This window comes from Vulpes vulpes, chromosome 2 (genome assembly GCF_048418805.1).
Source record: "Vulpes vulpes isolate BD-2025 chromosome 2, VulVul3, whole genome shotgun sequence".
In the NCBI taxonomy this organism is placed as follows: Eukaryota; Metazoa; Chordata; class Mammalia; order Carnivora; family Canidae; genus Vulpes; species Vulpes vulpes.
In genome coordinates, this window is record NC_132781.1 from 160,406,650 (window position 1) to 160,423,531 (window position 16,882).

Sequence of the window (16,882 nt, forward strand, 5' to 3'; positions counted from 1 at the left end):
CCCACACGTCTCCCCCAGGCTTTCAGGAAGAGCTGCCCATCCTTCCACCTGCCTACTTCTCTCCCCAGGATACATCATCTCTGGCCACCACAGGACCTTTGCACTTGCTGTTCTGAAGCCTAGACTGCTTTGCCCAGATAGATCTCTGTCGGCTTCAGAGGTCACCTCCCAGAGGCCCTCCCTGACAGCAGTCCTGACCCCCAGGCTCCGTGACGGTCACGTCACCCAACTCTCTCCCTGTTCATTTGCTCCTCGTGTTATGTCTGTCTGCCCCTCATAAGTTATAGCTTCCTTGAGAGGAGGGATCTTCCAGCTTTTGTCAGTCCTCTTTTCCCAGTATCTAAAATTGCGATGAAGACTCGCTCAGGGGCGCCTGTGATGTGCTCAGCCACCTGGGGGCTCGGTCAGTGAAGAGTCTGCCCTCAGCTCAGGCCGTGATCTCACCATCCTGGGTCGAGCCCCACGTCGGGCTCCGGATCCGGCGCCGGCTCAGCAGGGAACCTGCTTCTCCCTCTCGCTCTGCCCCTCCCCCTGCTTGTGTGTTCTCTCTCTTTCACATTAATAAATAAAAATCTTTAAATTTTTTTTAACTCGGGCATCCTGGGTGGCTCAGATGTTTAGTGCCACCTTCAGCTTGGGGTGTGATCCTGGAGACCTGGGATCGAGTCCCGCATCGGGCTCCCTGCATGGAGCCTGCTTCTCCCTCTGCCTGTCTCTGTGTGTGTGTGTGTGTGTGTGTGTGTATCTCATGAATAAATAAAAATCTTTAATAAAAAAAATTTTTTAACTCATTCAATAATCATTTTCTAATTGACGAAAGCCAGTGACAAAGGTCCTGATTTCCTTCCAGAAATGTCTCAAAACCTATAAAAAGATCACGCTAGAAACAACAACAGTGAAACAAACACACAAAAAAAAATGTCCCTGCCATTGGCTGGAAGCAGCAAATGGGAATTCTAGTACAGCACAGAAAATAGCAGCCCTGACGCGCAAGGACCCCGGCCTTTTGTCAAGTCAAAAAAAGTACAAATAAAGCGATTACGACATGGGCGCCTGGCTAGCTCAGTCGGTGAAATGCCTGCCTTTGGCTCGGGTCAGGATCCTGGGGTCCTGGGATCGAGCCCCAAGTGGGTAGGGTGTGCTCTCTCTCTCTCTCTCTCTCTAAGCTGAATAAATTAAAAAGTCTTTAAAAAGAAAAAAAGTAATCACAACCTAACAAACCTGGTTGCAGACACTCTGCCAGCGTGGGAGGCAGAGGGACAGCAATCCGGGGGGCTCTGGGGGCGACTGCCCGGCGTCTGAGCACCAGCTCTGCCCCGTGCCACCGTGTGAGCTCGGGCAAGGCTCCGCATCTCTCTGGGCCTCAGACCCTTCACTGTACAAGGGGGTTCGCAACAGACCCGGCTCTCAGGGTCATCGTCAACGTGGGAAGAGCGAGACGTGTGAAAAATGCTTTTAAAAAGTCTGCCGTGGAGGAAGCGCCCTACGCGCGTGTCCTGTTTATCTGTGTGATGGTGACGGCGTGCACGGGACAAAGAAGTAACGAAGGGGCCCGGGCCGCGAACCAGCTGAACCTACCCTGCGCTGTGCTGGTTTTTTCTTTTAGTTACAGCTTCATTGAGACAGAGTTCAGGTCCCATAAAACCCACCCTTTTAAATGTCATGTTTATGTCAAGGTTTCTAGCATATTCACCACTATCTACTGTTATTTCCTATTTTTTTTTTTAGATTTTATTTATTTATTCATGAGAGACACACAGAGAGAGGCAGAGACACAGGCAGAGGGAGAAGCAGGCTCCATGCGGGGAGCCCGATGCAGGACTCGATCCTGGGACCCCACGGTCATGACCTGAACCAAAGGCAGACGCTCAGCCTCTGAGCCACCCAGGCGTCCCCACCACGATCTACTTTTGGCACATTTTCATCACCCCCAGCAAAGAAAGCCCCTCAGCAGCCATGTCCTCCCACCGTCCCCCAGGCCGGGTTACAGGAGCCAGGGGGGCCCTGATATTTACATAATCACCTTACAGACAGGGAAACCGAGGCTCAGGCAGGGGCTGAGACTTGTCCGGGGTTGTCCCTCCCAATCAGAAGGCCCCCCCCGCCCCCACGCACCCACATGTGCACACCCCAAGCCTCCCAGCTCCGCACCCCTGTCCCGAGGCACTCTCCCCAGCGCTTTACTCACGGAGTCCGATCTTGGCCAAGTGCAACCTGTTGACCCAGGAGATCTTGCTCAGCGGGTTGGGGGTGATGAAGACCACCATGAAGCTGATGGGGCGGCCGGACCTGTGGCGAGAGGGCGAGGAGCTGAGCACCGAGGGAAAGCGCCTGGTCCCCCGTCCACCTGCACGCACCTGCTGTAGCAGCAGCTCTGCTCAGGGCAGCAAAGCGGGGCCAGAGAGGCCGGCGGCCCGCCGAAGCCTCGGCCCCTGGGGGAAGAGTCCCTCCACCCACCGCGGCCCAAGGTGCCTCCCCCGAGACTGACCAGGCCACGCTCCCCAGCCCACCCGCGGCACCTGGGCCCAGGTGTCTAGCGACTCGAGAGGCCCCTTCCAGGGCTCCCCGGCCAGCTTCCCACGGGCCTTGTCAGACACGCGTCTGCATCCGACCGGGGGCCTCCACGGGGAGAAACAGGCTCACCCGGGCCTGCTCCCAGCACCAGGAGCAGGGCAGAGGCTCAGCAACTGTCTGCGGAACAGACACACGACTGAATGACGCCGGGAGTGGCTGAGGCTGTGACAGGCTTGGGCAGCCAGAGGTCACTGTTGCCACAATACTGTCCTCCCACCCAGGAGCAGCAAGGCCTCTCAGAGTCCTCTGGGGCCATGGGGCAGGGGTATGGGGGGGACAGGGCTAGTGTCACTAACTCTCCCACGGGAGAAGGGGGTGCGGGGGTGGGAAGGGGCCACGGGAGGCCACTCAGCAGGGGAGTGGCAGCTTGGGATGACAGCTCAGAGCCCTGCGTCTCTGCCTCTGAGACTCGAGCCTGGAGCCTTGTATCTGGGGCTCCTGGGCTCATGGCCCTGCTGCAAACAACGGTGCTCCGATCTTCCCGGTCCTATGGCCCATGTGCCTGTAACACCCTCGTCCCCCGGGTCCCCTCATCCTCGAGGTCAGGCTTGGGCTGTGAGCCCCGCGCTGCACCAGCCTGGGCTTCAGGTCAGAGCCCAGCTCCACCCCCAAACTGTGGCCGTGGGCCTATCCAACTACTCCTTGAGCTTCACCATCCTCATCTGCAAAATGGGGCTCAGCTCTCCCCGTCTCTGCGAAATCTGTCATCAATTCCACAAACATGAGCTGAGCGTCTGCAGAGCACAAGTGCCAGGGTGGGCATTTGGGGGCAGGGGACATGCTGGGGGGAGCCTGGGTCCACAAGGAGATGGGCCCAGGGCTGGTCCCAGGGCTCCACATGGTCTGGAGGGAAAAAGTCATAGAACAAAAGGAACCAACTCACAGCAGGGCATCAGAGGAGTTCTGGGTCTCCTAACAGGATGGGCTGAAGCTGGGTGTGAACTGGTCATTCATTCATTCATTCATTCACTCATTCCTTGGACAAGGAGCACTCACTCCACACCAAGTGCCGTGCCGGGCAGGGCCCGCAGTGTGTACACACCCACGCCCATGACCACACTGAGGAACAGGTGGGCTCCAGGCGCTCCCTCTCCACATCCCCTCCTTCAGCAGTGGCCACCCCCCATCTCACTTGTCAGGTTTTCCAGGAAGCAGGAGCCTGAGACGACACTTGTTGGCCGAGTGGATCTCCTCCTCCTTCACCCGCATTAGCCTCTGCAGGGCCAGGCACCAGTCCTGAGCCACGGTCATGTTCAGGTTCTAGGGGTGAGGAGACCGGCGAGATCACCACCCAGCCTGCTGGCTCCCCCAGAGCCACACAGGCTCCCAGAGCATTCGGGGCGCCCCAGGGGAGAGGAGCTGGGGAGGTGCTCAGCCACGGCAGGCGCCGGCTCCCTGGGCTGCAGGCCCTCCCTCAGACCCCACGTGGCATCCCTCGTTTGCAAGGGACACAACCTCCCAGCCAGCTTCCTCTCCAGCCTCGGGGTGAGGTCCAGGGAGGGGCTTCTAGACAGGTCACTGTGCAGAGGACAAATCGCCATGCAGCCAGACCCCGCTCAACCCAAACCGGAGCTTCACCCCGAACCAGACGCTGCATACCAGAGCTCTAGGTAGCCATGGGGGGCGTTAGCCGCTGCTTCTGCCTGTGGGGTTCAGAGGCCAGGAGCATGGCTGGGGCTGGGCTAGGACAGGAGCCCTCTCCCGCTCTGCCCGCTGCGTCCAGGCGCTGCCCGAGGGAGGAGCTGGAGCCCAACAAAGCCAGGCCAGCGCTGTGTACCTGGTAGGTGCCATGCAGCGTGCTGATGAGGAAGGTGATCTGCTCTACCACAGCCAGGTCCTTCTGCAGGTCCTGCAGCTCCTGGAAGAGGCGCGGGGGCCCGAAATACACCTTATCTGGGCAGAGAAGAGACCCAACTCAACTTCAGGGGTGGAGGAAGGGCTAACAAGGACCCGAGCATCCAGTCACTGCAAAAAAGACCTGTCGCCCTGGAGATATGGCACCACAGACACAGCAGGAAACAGTACCAGGCTCTCGCCCTGGTGGAGTTCCCGGTCTACGGGACGGGGGGACAGAGCCAATCACAGATGATCTAGCGCCTGGGGTCAGGGCCACACTCAAAGGATCAGAGGCCAGAAGACTAAGAGCCCACTGTGACCACAAGAAGTGAGGAACCTTCACAGGGCCAGCAGTGTGGTGGGGACTGCCATAAAGGAGAACAGCATGTGCAAAGGCACTGTGGCTTGAAGCCCACAAGCCGCTAGGTGTTCGAGGATGTACTGAGGACCTACTATGCGCCAGGTTCTAAGCCAGGCATTGGAGAGACAGCTGTAAACAAGACAGACAGGATCCCTGTTCTCATGGAGCTTCTGGCCTGAGTGGGACGGCATAGGGGCTGCCGTCAGTTAACAACCACAACTGATGAAAGGCCAGGGAGAAAGATATCAGGGCGAGGGGCCAGTGAGGGTGCCCAGCTCTCTCGTGACGGCACAAATGTAGTACTGGGGGCATAAGAGACAGAGCAGGAAGGAGCAGTGGCCGGAAAGAGGAGTCCTTGACTGCCGTGCTAGGGAGTTTGTTGCTGTGTTCTCAGGCCGTGGTCTCTCAGGCTGAGGTCTTATGGAATCCCAAGTGAGGGCTTATTTGGGGTTTTCACTGTGATGACCATCTGGAAGCCAGATGTACATCCTGAGTCACCTGGATACCTGGACTTTCAGGCCATGTTTTGCTGCACGGTGTCAGGGCTTCTGTGGACCCTGGTAATGAGCAGGAGTGCCCGAATGGCCACCAGGTAACGAGCAGGGAGCAAGGTGGGCATGGCAGGTAAGTGATGCACTCACACCAAAGAAGAGCAAAGACAGACCCTGGGGCGCCCCCCCCCACAGGTAAGCCAGTGGGGAACGCAGGTCCCCGGAAGGCACCCTATGGTGTGGGTACAGAGACCTCAGAACCTGCCCCAGCAGACGTCCCTGTCCACATCGTGAGCAATTTGGTTCCAGCAAAACAACATCATCCATCACATCAAATCAACGCAGTTAATTTTAACTTTTTGTTTTGTAGCTTCATTTTCATCCCACTCGTGATTTTGTTTTGGTTTAACGGTGGTTCAAGGGACGTAAGCATGAGGAGTTCATCCTACCTCGTCTTTCTTATACCTGCACAGACGTGAATAACAACATGATAAAAAAAAATCATTCAAGGCCAACTAGGGTTCAAGCAGATCTCTTATTTTTCGCCCTTGAAGGGTATCAGGGCCACATAGCCCTCTAGTTTGGGATACGTGGCAGTGAAGGAGGGACTGGGGTCGTAGGGGCAAAGCTAGGCCTGGAAGTGCCTCTGGGGAAGACAAACAGGGCCCTTTGCTGGGGAGCTCCTGGGAACCTCAAAATAGCCCAGAGGAAGAGGCAGGACATCTGGGAGTGGGCACAGCTGGCTGGTGCAATCCCTCCGTCACAGTTCCCAGAATTGCTGGCAGCCCAGTGAGGCAACCTCCCGGGTCAGGCCCTGGGCAGAGCCTGGCCGGTGGGCCGGGGAGCCAGAGCAGAGCACCCTCTCGCCAGGCGTGATGGTGGCAGCCACATGGAGATGGACAGAGGAGCACGGCTGAGAGGCTGCCCGATGCCGCTCCGAGTTCTCATTCCTCTCGTGCCCATAAAGTCGGAGCCAGACAGCCCTGAGCCTGGTCCCTGAGGGCTTAGGGGCCTAGGGGGTGTCACCTGGGCCCCTCACCATGCAGAAGGGCGAACTGAGACACAGAGTGGAGGCAGGCAACCGTCAGGCAGGGGTGGAAGTCCTGTTTTCAAACTCCAAAAGCATCGTGCACACGTGCTCGGGTAGGCACATACATGCAGGAGGGGGTAGGGGTGGGGTGGGCAGGGCCAGTGTCCACTGTGTGAGATGGAGGTGGGACTCCGGAATGCGCATGAGCAGGTGGGGTTCTGAGTGTGCATCTGCGTGCAGTGTGAGGATGCAAACCAGCAAGAGCCTCTTGGCCGCATGGCCCATCGGGCTGGGCTTCCCAGACGGGGCCCACAGGCCTGGGGGGTGCCCATCGGGTACTCACTCTGGGCCTGGCCCACGGCAGAGGCCTTCTTGGCGCCAGCGTGCTGGATGAGCACGTTGTCCTTGTCGTACGAGCCGCCGTCCTGGCCCACCTCCACCACCTGCACCTGGGGCAGCGCCGTGTTCCACTTCACCACGTACTTGGGCCCCAGGGGCACCAGGCTGCTGATCTCCAGCTGGCCCCTGCCAGGACAGAGAGGAGGAAGCCCTGGAGAGCCCGCCGCACCCCAGGCCCAGGGCCAGCCCAGAGCACGCTCCTCAGCACACCAGCTCAGCCAGGCACCTCGCCACGCAAGCACAACAAGCTCGGCAGAGCAGGGAGCCGTCAAGGAGGCAGAAGCCCCGGCGTGCCCAGGCCCCAGCCCAGATCCAGAATCACACACCCCAAGGCCCCGAGCCCCCAGACCCCTACCTGTGGTTGGCAGGCCTGAGGAAAAAGACAAGACAGAAGGGAAGGTCATTCCTGTTATTGAGTGATTTCTAGGGGACTGAGGCAGTGGGGGCCAGCCCCTGGGCTGGGCCAGGCGTGGGCATCGGGGACCACAGGACGGCCGTCTCCCCGAGCTGGCCGCTGGCCTCCAGTCCCCTGTGATTCCCACAACGGCCCTGCTAGGAAGCTTGTATTTTCCAAAGACGCCGATGCTCAGACACGTCACGTGACTCACCCCAAATCACCTAAGCTGATCTTCCCCTTCCCCCAAGGTGGGCCACTAGCATCCCCGTCACACCGGGCTGGGCCCCGAGCAACAGGGGAGGGCAGAGCAGGTGCTCATCAGATATGGTGCCTTAAAAACCACAGTGTTGGAATCAGGGCGGGACGGAGGAAGGGGACAGCACCACACTGATCTGGGGCAGAAGCTTCCTCACCCAAGTCCCCGGCCAGTGCTGGGTCCCCTCCAGACCCGTGAGCTGGCAGGAAGGGCCCAGGAAGTATTTGATGGAGGGATGGGTGGATGGGGGGTGAGGGAGCATGCGCATCCCCGGACAGGGAGCCTGAGCCACAGCCGTGGGGACTGTCCCCAGATCATGGCAGTGCCCACACCAGCCGACATGGGGGGCAGAGCCTACATCAATCCCTGCAAACATCCCCGACCGCATAGATGCTCCCGCCAAGGGGTGCAGGTGACGTCCCTCTGGGTCTCGGTTATTGTCGCCATACTGGTGTTTCCGCCACGATTTTTTAAGCGCCGTCAAATGTTGAGAGCAGAGGGTCCCCTCCACTCGAGTGGCTGAGTCACAGCTGGATGGGTCACAGCTGAAGTTCGTTTGGGCACAAGCCCTTGGCCACAGGCCCAAGCGGGGAACACAAGTGAGTGAGCGGGGCCCGGAGGGCACCGTGGGGCACAGCAGAGAGCGAGCCCTCGGAAGGAGGCCACGAGACCCGGCTCCGGGCCCGGCAGCCCTGGGCAACGTGGGCCCAGAATGCTGGACCTGCGCATTTTCAGAGAAGTCGCGCATGCCTCCGTGTTTGCATGAACTCCCGGTGATGCCAAATCAAAGATTTCTGGGGGGGATCCCTGGGTGGCGCAGCGGTTTGGCGCCTGCCTTTGGCCCAGGGCGCGATCCTGGAGACCCGGGATCGAATCCCACATCGGGCTCCCGGTGCATGGAGCCTGCTTCTCCCTCTGCCTATGTCTCTGCCTCTTTCTCTCTCTCTGTGACTATCATAAATAAATAAAGATTAAAAAAAATGTTAAAAAAAATGTTAAAAAAAAAAAAAAGATTTCTGGGGGCCTCGTGCAAAACCCACACAGCACAGTCACCCTCACCCGTCCGGGCTCCAGTGCTTTCAGGCACAGCCTGGAAGGCCAGCTCTGGGCATTTCTACTGTCTCGGTCTCAGAACCAGGAAGCCAGGCTCTGTGGGGGACACAATGCTCTGGGCCGTGGGAGCCCAATCCCCTGAATCTCGGGGTGGCTGAAACCCGGGGAGCTGTTCAGGTACCAAGGGCGGCGGCGTTCCAGAACAGATCACCCTGCACAACGTGCAGCTGCTGGCCCAAAGGCCGGGGCTGGCTCCCCGCGAGCCCCCCGGGTGCTCTCCAGCTCTGGGGACTAGGGACAGAGCAGGCCGAGAGGGACGGAGGTGGAGGCCGGAATGTCTGAAACATGGGCCCCCCCGGCAAGAGGCCAGGCCAGGAGCCGCGGCGTAACAGGGGGGTCCCTACCGCACTTACTTGAAATTGATGTTGGCGCAGACCAGCATGTCGTTGAGCAAGAAGACCCTGCGCTCCTTGGACTTGATCAGCTGCCCGCGGTCACCGTACACGGTCTCGGTCAGCGTCTCACACAGGAGCAGCTGCCGCTGGCCCGAGGTCAACAGCTGCGAGGGGGAGACGGAGCCGAGTCAACGCCAGCCCCGCGCACGGCCGTCACCGTGCCCGAGAGCCAGCATCCTCTCGCTGTGCGCAGAAGGGACCAGGGCTGGGGGAGGCGGAGGACGGGGTCCCCTCCCCGGCATGATGAGGGGTCACGGGGAGGAGGCCAGAGGGCCACACGCAGGGGCTTCTCTGACCGTGCCCCTCACCCGCAGCCAGCACCCCCTCAGGTGAGCCAGCCTGGCAACCCTCCCCGCCGCGGTGCAGGCTCCGGAGCCACAGACACGGGCTCCCACCCTGGCTCCTCTCTCGCCTGCGACAAAGCCCTCGGGCAGGTCCCTGCACTTGCCCACAACCCAGCTTCCTCAGCTGTCAAGTGGGGCGGTATCCGGCGCTCAGATCACCCAGGGAACGCCTGACCGAGCCGGGCGACATTCATTTTCCGAGCCCAGCGCAAGGCGAAAATGCAGCCCTCGTTCAAATGTCATTAAGGATTTCATGACAGTGACAGCGGAACATCCAGCCACGTCTGGGGCCCTCCTGAGCACCAGCCCCGGGCGGTGGCCCTGCTCACAGGCCCAGCAAGCGGGCCCTGCCCGTGGCTGTGCTATCTGTGACAGCCTCGCCCAGGGCCACTGCGGGCCTGGAGGACGTCCCGTCTCCGCACCCTCAGCTGGACAGCCCCAGGCAGCCTGGCCTCACGACGGGGGGTCGCACAGATGGGCCGCCACTCAACCAGGTGACCCTCTGAGGACGCAGAGGACCTTCAAGCCTCAGGCATCTGAGCAGGCATTTGGCGATCTCAGGCTGGACACCAAGAACCCCCCTGCCAGCACCGGGACCACCATCCCACCCAGGGACCTCCCGGGAAAACAGCTTTTTACTGACAGTGATTAAAAAAAAAAAAAAAAAAAAAACCAAAGGAGAAGAGAATTTTCAGCAAGAGTCATTCCCAAAACCCATGACTCCAATGACAAGAGGCATCCTCCCCTCCCTTCTCACCCCAAGCCTCCTCCCCTTCCCCTGAGACACTGCCCTGTCATTCTTCTAGAACCATGTTCCCCAGATTGATACAGAAACCTGAATGGCACCAATGCCCACGGCATGCCGGGCACTGCACTTGGCACTAGGGACCCCACTTCCCGTTTAACCAGCTCTGCAGCCCCCATGGGAGGTCACCCCCATTCCCAGGGGAGGAAGCCAAAGTTCCAGAGGCAGAGTGGCTTGCCGAGCGGCGGCGCACGCGATGTCCCAGCACTGGGCACCCAGCTGGGTGTGATAGGGATCGGGAGGCCCCACTGCTCCCAACACAAAAATGACTCAGGGTCCCTCAGGAGGCCTCTCGTGACTGCCTCGCCGGGCTGCCCCACGCCACCGCCTCCACCAACAAGCAGACGCCAGCTCATGAAAACAAGACTGGAACCCTGGACAGCAGGCCCCGTCGAAGATTGCCAAGTGTGCCATGACCTAAAACTTGGAAGGAAAGTCCCCCGGGCTTCTGGGCAACCATGTCCCTGCCCCATAGGCAGATAAAAGGGAGAAAAAAAAACCGGATATTGCACAAACACCTCCCTGGAGGGTCCTGAGCAGGCACATTTTGAAACAGCCGGCAGGGTTCCGTTTGGGGCGCACCCAGTTTCAATTCCGCTTTCCCCTGGGTGACGGACAGCAAGAGGAAAATCAGCGGACTGGTCTCAGGAGAGGCCGAGATTGCCCAAGGGACGGGGGTGGCCAGGAGTGGGTGCAGCGTGCAGCCACCTCGCTGCCACCATCACATCCCACATGTCTAGGAAATGCCCCCACACACACCGACCTGACAGGTGGAGAAACTGAGGCTCAGAGCTTTTGGTTCCTTGCCCGACATCAAACAGGGCTTCCTGACCTCCAGCCAGTGACTACGGCTCCTTACTGCCCAGGTGCCCGTGGGGGACAGAGCAGAAGAGAACAGTGGATCTGCCCAGAGCGGGGCCCGCGGAGAAGGATTTCCTCCTGCCGAGCCAGCTCTTCCCCGGCCGTGGCACAGGTGTGCGAGCTGAAGCAAGAGAAACCCTCTCGGTTACAGAGAAGGGGGCCACAGGACGGGACAGGAGACACTTCCCCAGTGCAGAGACCATGGGGTATCCGTGCAGGGGCCAGACTGGCCCGAAGGTTGTTTTTCTAGAGACATTATGCAATAGAGGGCTGGTGTGGGGCTGGTTAGGAAATCTGCCTGGAGGCGAGGAGGGACTGGGACCAAGGGGACGTGGGCAGCTGCTACCCAGGTGACCAGTGGCCTGCGGGAAGGTGGACCAGCGTGCCAGCTCTTCCAACCCTTTAAGAAGACCTACCGGTCTGGATCTTATGGGACAGCTTTCCAGTTTTAAGGGATGGCAATTGATTGCAGCTTCTTAGAAATCCTGTGTGGGCCAAAAGGCACGTGTACAGCCTGAATTTGGCCTGAGGAGGGACAGTCTTAAGATGTAGGACTCTTGGGGGCACCTGGGTGGCTCAGTCGGTTAGGCATCTGCCTCTGGCCCAGGTCATGATCTTGGGGTCCTGGGATCGAGTCCCACATCCATCAGGCTCCCTGCTCCGCAGGGTGTCTGCTTCCCTCTCTCCCTCTGCCCCCCACCCATGCACACATACACACTCACTCTAAGAAATAAAACCTTAAAACAAAACAAATAAGCTGTAGGACCCCTGAAGCTTAGAACTGCAAGGGACCCTGCAGGCGAACCCATCCAACTTGGCAGGCATGTGGTGAAGATCAAAGATCCCGGAACAGGCTAGTACTATACACTGTGAAGTGCAGCCACCTGGGAAGGGTTGTTGTCCTCTGGGCAGAGCTTCCTGTACTCTTAGAAAGTTCCAGCCCCCGTGGCTGAAATCTCACTGGCCTTAGTCACTGGCCTTACTTCTGTTTTTGAGGCCCATAGAACCAGGAGGCCCCTGGTTTTCCCCCAAAAGAGGTGGACACCTCCCACTGATGACCCCGTACAATGTCTCTGCCCCAAAGGACAGCCACTGTCCCTGCCTCCGTGCCTCATCCTGAGCCATCCCCACCAACCTCCGCCCTCCGGCAGGTGAAAACAAGAGGGACCCAGGGTACACGGCCTTCCAGGTCTGGGTACGGCTTCAAGCGCCTCACATCACGGGGACCAACAGGTGGCTCGAGGTGACGATGTTTTTGGGCACGGGCCTTGTGTTTTGAAAACAAGGTTCTCTACGGACTCGTTTGAAAGGTTTGCAAGATTTTTTTTTTTTTTGTACTAGAATGTTCTGAGTTGCAACCCCAGACGAAACACGGCATGAAAGCTTTCCTCTTTCTTCTGTGACGATGACAGTCCCCTTATCTCAAGGACTCCCCCATTGGCCTCGCAGCAGCCCTGGGGTGGGCATCGCTGAGCTCTCCTCGTTTCCAAGGGAACAAGTGAGGTTCAGAGAGGTTGGGTGATTCCCCTGAGGCCACACAGTGAGCACCACTGGCAAAATCCGGATTCAAACCCAGATCCCGAGCCCAGAGCCTACGTGTGTAAGCACAGTGCTAGACTGTCACTTCTGGTGCCTTTCCTGGCAATGACACTGATGGACAAAATCGGCTTTTATCCGAAAATACCATGAATCGTAATGACCGCCGGGGCGCAGTGGGGACTCTAACCGTCAAGGCAAGGTGTGGGCCTGAGAGTCCAGGAGTCCCCGCCCTCGGAGAGCACCACCAGGTGGGCAGCTGCGGGAGGAGGCGGAGCGACAGGTGCCACAGGCTGCCAGGGCAGGTGAAGGCTGGCAGGTGGGTCCCCCACCCCCCCCGGCACTCACCTTGTTGAGGCTGCTGCGGTCGCTGACGCTCTTGGTCAGCTGCTGGATCTCGGCCACCTGGTCGGCGAGCCGCTTCTGCTCATTGAGCTTCTCGGCCAGCGTCTCCAGCTCGGTGAGGGCGAGCTGCAGGGAGAGCCTGTCGGGGTGGCCCCTGGGCGTGTTCTTCAGCATGTCCTGCCGGGACCCGAGACAGCCAGGGCTGAGAACCCCACCCCAGCAGGCCCTCCCCTGGCCTGGGAATCAAGGCCTCACCCTCCCGCCTCCCGCAGAGACCCAGGCTGAAGGGCCAGGACACATGGTACCTGGCAGAGAGCAAGGCCGCAAGAAACAGCTAATGAACGAAAAAATAAAATAAATATGCGGATCCAGCTCTAATTCACTGATCAGCAGTGTGCTGAGGTGGGAGCCCCCTCCTGCAGCCGGCAGCTGAGGACAGAGAGGAAAGTGCGGCGGGGGTCCTCGGCCTGGCAGGGCCCCTGCCCGGCTTGGAGGGGGGCCTCACCCCCACTGAGGGCCCTCGGCAATCAGGGGAGGTGTCCCAAGCTCTTGGGGACCTGGGACGGGACTAACGCTCCCTCTAGAAGCCTGAAGCGGGTCAAAGTCAGCTCACTTACTGAGCATCTCCCCACTGCCAGGACCCCCGAGGGCCTGGGTGTCCACGGGCCCTGGCTCCCGTCCTGTAAGCTGGGCTCCTGCCATCACCAGTCACCCAGCCGTCCACGCCGGGGAGCCAACATGACCCGTTCCACCCCAGGAGCAGAGGGAGAGGGGACTGTGGGTCCTGCGCACAGTCCACGGCAGATGGACGGCTGTGGATGACGGATGAGAAGCCCCCACCCCAGGCGGCCTGCGCCAGCCCAGCCCACACCCTGCAGGTCCGCGGCTGCTGGAATCCCGTGTGGTACCTGAAGCAGGAGGATGAACTGTGGGAACCTCTGGATGGGCTTCACCATGAGCCCGTAGAGCGTGACGCGGTCCGGGCTGCACACCTGCCGCCGCTGTTGGAGGGGAAGCAGGATCATTCACGGACCCCCCCGTCTGCAGGGGCGCCGAGCGGCCCAGAGGGCAGACGCCGCCCGCCCTGGGCTCTCCCCAGGACCTAGGACCCTGCTGAGCCTCAGGCCTGAGAGAAGAGTCCCCGAGTGTCCCTGGTTCCCCAGCCAGGACTCTCTGCCACCGCCAGGGTCCCCCGCACAGCCCCTAGGCCTGGGGAGACTGGAGCAGTCATGCTAAGGCCTCTGGACAAAAGCATAACTGGGAGATTGAGCAGTTTATCCAAGAGCCCGGAGCTCTGGAAGGAGCCCAGGCCAGTGCCCCAGCCACACACCTGTCACCTTGATTCCAGCCCTCATGCCCTGCCACCACGGCTGCTGCCTCATCTTCCCTCCCGGCCTCCACTTCCAGCTGCCCAGGCCCCACGCTCCTCAGTGGCTCCCACCACCTGAAATACAAGGGCCTAGCCCTGGGGCCTCAGAACCCAGGACCATCCAAACTGACTCAGCTGCGTCTGGGCCTTCTCCCCTGGGACTCCCTGATAGGCACCCGGGGCTCCCAGGATCAACCAGACTTGCCCATCCCCACCCTCCTGCCTCTAACCTTTGTCCCCGACCCTGGGCCGTGGAAGACCCTTTTTTGTCTCTACCTGTTACAACCCCATGGTCCCCTCCCCTCCACTCCCCCCCACCCCCACCAGGACCCATGTTAGAGGACACTCCACTGAGAAGGCCCCCTGACCTTCTTGGCCTGGGGCAGTGGGTCCCTCGGCTGAGGCTCTGGCTCCCCCTGCACCTGGCCCACCCACACCCTCCCTAGGCAGCACGCTTCTTGAGCACAGCAAGGTCTGAGTCTAACTCACCTGATGGCTACCTGACACCTTGGTCCTTTTACCTCCATTCTCCCACAGAGTCCCCAAGATACCCCCTGAGGGATTTCCCTTGCCCTTTCACAGATGAGGAAGAGGGATCAGCCCGGTGACCACCTGAGCCATACCCGAAGACCCACCCAGGCCCAGGCTGACAGAGGGACACAGCCCCAACACTGCCAGGCCCACCTGCTGTCACCTCACCCATCCAAGAGGTCACCAGCCCCCCCTTCCACCTGGCACAGCTCCAGCTTCCCAAGCTGCTCACAGACCCTCTGACTCATTATTACCCTCGTCCTGGGGGTGGGGGGTAAGAGGGATCCTTTTCCCACGGGACGGGGGATGTCCCAAACAAAAGAGAGGAGGCTTCCAGGCCAAAGCAATGATGTGACACCCAAGGCCAGGCCACAGTGCCCTCTGTCCCCTGAAAAAGCCACCGAGAGGGGCCCCGGACCCCCGCTGGCCCACCTTGAGGAACTCGAGGAAGGCGGGCTTGGTGAGACAGGCCTTCTTGATGATGGACATGGCGTTGGTGAAGTTGTTCACGTAGTCGCTGTACACATCTAGCACCATGGACTTGGAGAACTGAAATGGATGCGGGGGCAGGGAGGGAGGGTCACTTCAACGCAAGGGGAGGGGGTTACTGGCTCCCCAGAGGGTCACAGCCGGCCCAGAGGTGAGGAAACCCATCACCCCACTGAGGGGAGGAAACGGGCTCCAAGAGGCAGGAGACACCCGTGGTCCCAGGGAGGAAGAGGTGGAGCCAGGGGACAGGGGACCCCCCTCCTCCTGCAGCAGAGCAGCCCTGGACAGTGGACGGAGAAGGGGCAGGGGCAGGCATGACCCCCTGTCCCACACGCCCTTCCTCACCACTCCCAGGAAATAAAGTGCCCTGGCCCTCCACGCCCAGGCCCCGGGCACACTGACCAGGGCCCCAGATCTGCCAAGTGCTGAGATTTTCCAAACACTATTATTTTTTTCTTTTAGGGGAACCCAACTACCCAAAACAGATCAAAGTGGCGTTCCACTCACATAACCCCCCCACACCCCCTGAGTCTCTCTGGGGCTCACAGACATCAGTTTGGAAACCCCAAGTGTCCCCTTCGGATGGGGACCTGAGCCCAGAGAGAGCCCTGGAGCTGCCCGAGGTCACAAAAGTGAGCTGGGACCTGGCCACCGGGGCTCCTGGAGCACAATCCAGTGCGCTTGCCCGATGCCCTGCAGCATCCCCTGGGGGCCAAGGCCTCGGTCTGGGCGAGCAGCTCCAATGGTGGCCACCGTGCGAGTGCTCAGCAGGGAGGCTGCAGACCGGCGGGGGCTGCCCACAGTGTCTGGCCTCCTGGGGGTGCGGTGTTGCCCCCCTCCCCCCCGGGCAGGGCCAGGACCGCCAGCTGGCTTCACCAGCACCACACCCGGGGACATCTCCAAGGACCGACTAGAGGGTGTGATGCCCACCCCAGCTGCGGCCAGGCAGGCACTCAGGCCCCGCTACCCCCGACCCCGCTGGCTTGGACAGGTGACCAAGAGGCGGCAGGAAGCGGCCCAAAGGACACCCAGGTCAGAGCTGTGGTTTTCACCTTGTGGGGGGCGCGCTGGGGAAGGAGAGTGTGGGGATACCTACTGAAGCCACGAAGAGGTCCCCAATCTTCTCGGTGGAGTCCCACTCAGCCACGCGGGAGGACAGGGCTATCTGGAACATGGAGTGGCAGTGCAGGATCTCCTTCACGCGGAAGAAGACCACCTGGCACTTGCGGGCGCTCAGCACCTTGGGCTCCATCTCCATCAGGGGGTTGCGGTAATCCTGCGGGGCCAGCGGGGTGAGCGCCCCAAAGGCAGGCCACAGCCCCTCCCACCCCTGCCCTATGGCACCCTGGAAAGGCCCATCAGAACTCGGCAGGCCACGGGTAGACCTTTGTGGGGGGCACTTATCCCTCACTGGTCACCTGTCCTTCTGGAAGGATCTCCGTGAACGTACCACTCCCGGCCCAGTCTTTGCCCGCCCACAACCCACCCCATGACGTGGGTGCTGAGCGGGGTTGGGAGGAAGATGCCCGCAAGGAGCCCCGTGGAGGCGGCCCCGAGGCCCTGCTGGCCGCGTCCAGCTCTGCCTCCGACCGAGCCAGCCTGCAGACCGGAGAGGTGGCCGCGAGGTCACAGCCCGCTCCCTCGGCCCCCGGGCCCAGAGCCACTAGCAGGAACACAGCGACATTTCCATCTCTCCCTGCCTGCCCCCCGGGTTCCCCTGCTGTGGACCCGAACTCAGGAGGGGGAGAAG

The 16,882-nt window shown here is 60.4% G+C and overlaps 1 protein-coding gene across 20 annotated transcripts in view; it reads right to left on the minus strand.

The window, feature by feature from the left end:
• Positions 1 to 16,882, minus strand: part of ARHGEF10L (Rho guanine nucleotide exchange factor 10 like) — a 158,158-nt gene that overhangs the window by 50,958 nt on the left and 90,318 nt on the right. For 12 of the 20 annotated variants that reach the window (XM_072751057.1, XM_072751052.1, XM_072751044.1 and 9 more), the window contains 10 exons: positions 16,229 to 16,408; positions 15,076 to 15,192; positions 13,652 to 13,744; positions 12,747 to 12,920; positions 8,811 to 8,956; positions 7,047 to 7,061; positions 6,636 to 6,817; positions 4,352 to 4,467; positions 3,707 to 3,834; positions 2,189 to 2,289 (listed from right to left, as the gene is read on the minus strand). In XM_072751057.1, coding sequence (XP_072607158.1) covers positions 2,189 to 2,289; positions 3,707 to 3,834; positions 4,352 to 4,467; positions 6,636 to 6,817; positions 7,047 to 7,061; positions 8,811 to 8,956; positions 12,747 to 12,920; positions 13,652 to 13,744; positions 15,076 to 15,192; positions 16,229 to 16,408 — 1,252 coding nt within the window. The remainder of the gene's footprint in view (positions 1 to 2,188; positions 2,290 to 3,706; positions 3,835 to 4,351; positions 4,468 to 6,635; positions 6,818 to 7,046; positions 7,062 to 8,810; positions 8,957 to 12,746; positions 12,921 to 13,651; positions 13,745 to 15,075; positions 15,193 to 16,228; positions 16,409 to 16,882) is intronic. The other 8 variants (XM_072751061.1, XM_072751058.1, XM_072751050.1 and 5 more) reach the window with 1 other exon arrangement.